At 32.7% G+C, this 3,932-nt stretch overlaps 1 protein-coding gene across 1 annotated transcript; it reads right to left on the bottom strand.

Moving 5' to 3' along the window:
* Positions 1 to 1,092: 1,092 nt before the first annotated feature.
* Positions 1,093 to 2,043, bottom strand: LOC118853503 (olfactory receptor 4A47-like). Its single transcript, XM_036763626.1, has one exon. It carries the CDS (start codon positions 2,017 to 2,019, stop codon positions 1,093 to 1,095), a length of 927 nt encoding a protein of 308 aa, XP_036619521.1. The 5' UTR covers positions 2,020 to 2,043.
* Positions 2,044 to 3,932: the final 1,889 nt, after the last annotated feature.

The raw sequence follows: 3,932 nt of genomic DNA, 5'->3' as shown, positions 1-3,932 counted from the left end.
ATAGAAATGAATTATTTTTGTCACTATTCCTCATCATAAAAAATTAAAGGCTAGAGGAGGTTAAAAATTCACAAAGAGTCAGAGTTGAATTAAGCCTTGTTCTTCTATACTACAGCTACAAAACTCTATCTACTATGCATGCTACCTTTCTCATTGAAAAAAAATTAAGAAATAATAATATATGATTTAATATTTGATATTATTATTTGAAACAACTTGAGCATGTTATTTGATTTTAAAAGATCAAGTCATTTTTTGCCTGTTTAGGATATACACAAATAATAAAAAAATTTCCCAGTTAAAAATGAAATACTCTTATATTCCCAGGTTTACATCACATCATAAGCCTTGAGATGGAGTTTTAAGATGATAAAATTAAATATTGCCCATAAACCTGGTTGATTTATATTAAAAACTTAGGGCAAAAATAACTTCGAGTTAACAGAGAAATTGACTATTTTTTCCAACTTTCTCTAGAATATCCCACTGCCACATAAGAAACTCATTCTATGACATATCAATTGTGATCATTAAACATATTTTACCAATATTATTCTCAGCATGACCTTTGTATCTTTGTTAGCAGAGTTAATTGCTCTTATAAGTGTCACATAATTAAGGTCAATTCGTATTTTCATTGTGAACCGTGATGCTCTTTTAAAAAAATTTATTTTTACTTCAAAATTATCTCCCTACATGCATACCCTCCCTCACCCACTGAAAAGACAAGAAACACAATGTCCATTATACATATGATGCTATGCAAAATATTTGTGTGACATGTTACAAAAAAAAGAGAAGAAAAGAAACTAAGGAGAAAAAAAAATGTGCTTCAGTCTGCAATCAGAAACCATCAGTTGTCTATCTGGATATGGATAGCATTTTTCATCTAACCATCATCCCCTTAAAGAAATAGTTCTAAAAAGAACAACAAAAGTGTAGTTTCTAATGCTCATTACAGAAAGTTTACCTCTTTCCTTACTTATTCAGGTTCTGCTTTCTCAAACTCAAGAAACCTCAGAGTTTTAGGAATTTAAAAATCTTTTCTCATTTCCTTTCTTCTTATCACTGCTTGTCCAGTATATCCATTAACTAAGAGCTGGATATCCCTTTTCTGTTCCAAAGTTTCTTCATTGCATTTTTCATCTCTTTATTTCTCAGGGTGTAGATCAAAGGGTTCAACATGGGAGTGATGATAGCATAAAAGACAGCTAGGGATTTATCAATGGGGAAGGTATAGACAGGCCTATCATACATGAAAATACAAGGGACAAAGAAGAAGACAACAACTGTGATGTGGGAGATGCAAGTAGAAAGGGCTTTTTGTCGGCCTTCTGAACTTTGAGTTTTCAAAGTGTGTAGAATGACCCCATAAGAGATAAGCAATAGTACAAAGATAATTGTGCACATTGCGCCTCCATTGGCAATCACTGAGATGCCAATTATATAGGTATCAGTACAGGAAAGTTCCAATAAAGGGTACATGTCACAACCAAAGTGATCAATGATATTGGGTCCACAGAATGGGATACTAAGAATACAAAGGAGCTGAACTAATGAATGCATGAAACCTCCAATCCAGGATACCACCAACAGCAGAACACATACACGCCATCGCATTATGACTAAGTAATACAAAGGTTTACAGATGGCTACATAGCGATCATAGGCCATAAAAATGAGGAGGAAAACTTCAGCCCCACCAAATAGGTGTTCCAAGAAGAGCTGCACCATACAACCTTGGAAAGAAATGGTCGACTTTTCATAGAGCATATCTATGGTCATTTTAGGGACAATGACAGTGGAATAGATAGCATCCATAAAAGACAAGAAGCCAAGAAAGAAGTACATAGGGGACCTCAAGTTCTTACTTCCAATGACAGTTATGATAATCAGAATGTTACCCACCATAGTTAAAATGTAGATAATTAAGAATACAGCAAATAGTATTTTTTGTACCTCAGGATTCTGGGTAAGCCCTAGGAGGACAAATTCAGTGACATTAATCCTGTTTTCCATGCTTATTTGGGGTGAGGGTGTGAAAGTAACAGTTTATTAGATTTGGCACCAGACTTGGAGTTAGGACAGCCTTGAATTCAGTTCTCACCTGTGCCCCTTTTTCATGGACAATCTGCTTAACCATTATGGGAATGAGTTTTCTCACCAGAATACTGGTTACAATAGTGAAATATGACCTGATTCACAGAGCTTTTGTTAGGGGAAAGGGAAAGAAGAAATGATGGATATTCTATTAGAAAATTTTAATCTCACACATAAAAGGTGGTCATTCTTCTGTAGTTTCAGCAGTCAAATATTTACCTATAAAGATAATTAAGAAACATTAACATTTTATTGACCCCGTTTTCTATCACTTTCATTTTTCTATATACCCCCCTTACATCTGAAAGTATATGAAAAAAGCCTTACTAATAGTTTCTCTTCTTTGTAACAAAGGGAATAAGGAACACTTTCTCAAGCATTTCCTATAACAAGTTTGATCACAATAATTGCGTTACATTTCAATTATATTTTTCTAATTGTATCATTGTCAACTTTGTGGAAATTGTTTTCCATTTTCTGCCTATTTGACTCTGCTTTAATTCATAAAATATCTAATGTTTCTCTAAATTCCAGGTATTCATATTTTCTAATAATCCAGACATGTTCTGTCACGTTTGAGTATCCCCTAATAAGTGGACACCTATATTGTTTTTCATTTTCCTTGGTACAAAAAGTACTTTACACAAAGATTCTTTTACTGGTATCCTCTGTGGTGACAGCTTGGCCATGAGTATCCTCATTTCCAATGGCATGAACATTTTGATTTCTGTTTGGAAACACAATCTTTTAAATTGAGATATCAATTTTCTTCTCACATTTCCAAGAGACTTCCACTTCAATAACAACTTATTTTCATAAAAGAAGTGAAAAAGACGTTTAGGCACAAAAATGTAAGACTTATTCAAGGTCTCCTGGCCTGTCACATGACAAGATTTATATTTTTCTAAGTAATTAAGTAGTTCCCTTAGGTAATCTGAGGTTCATCCAAATGACCCTATATCACTAAAGAGTGAGATACTAATAGTATCTTCTTTCATTCAATCGATTGGGATTTGTTTCATTGTGATAATAAGGATTTATTTTTAAGCCATAATACCCTTATTAAAATGCAGGTAATCCAGCAAAAGATATTACTTTAAACTATTATCAACACTTTTCCAAATATGTTTATTATATCCCAGTGTACTAAATAAATGCATTTTTAAATTAAAGGGACCTCTTTATTTTAGAACTATAAAATAACAAGCATGATACACATTTCATAAAATAATAATTATAGTTATATTATCACCATCATCATCTCATGTTCACCAAACATTTCTATGTGGAGGGAAGAAATGAAAAAGATCATGCATGTTTTTTTTCTGCTTTCAACTTTGTCTGAAGCTACTCTCTTATTATCAACCAAAACTACATGACTAAGATACTTCTGAAATCAATACCATATGCCATTTTCTGAATATTTTCCTAAGCATAATCTTTGTACTTTTCTAGTCTCTTCGCAAAGATGTCACTTCAAAATGGATTATCATTTAAAGTACCCCATGTATTTTACACTTCAAAATATTCAGCTGAGTCTTTCAATTTCTTCATTTGTATCCTTATCTTCATAAAGAGATAAAAAATTGGTCATGTGAGAAGACTACCAGCAGGGATTTTTGTAAGTGGTTTAATTCTTTATTTTGATAACCTGACTCCCATTTCTCACTGAACCAAGTGAAAAACATTAATTCATCTCAGGTTAGCATCTACCTTATAATCTTAATGCAAAGCATAGTTTGGGATAGAATCAGAAATTTGAAGGATTTTTATAAATACATTACCTCTCCATGAAGTCAATTGTTGCAAGTCCTGGATGTTGATATATTTTC

The sequence above is a fragment of the Trichosurus vulpecula genome, chromosome 6 (genome assembly GCF_011100635.1).
Source record: "Trichosurus vulpecula isolate mTriVul1 chromosome 6, mTriVul1.pri, whole genome shotgun sequence".
Classification (NCBI taxonomy): Eukaryota; Metazoa; Chordata; class Mammalia; order Diprotodontia; family Phalangeridae; genus Trichosurus; species Trichosurus vulpecula.
Note: the sequence above shows the minus strand (reverse complement) of the source record. Positions and strands in the feature narration are given on the sequence as shown.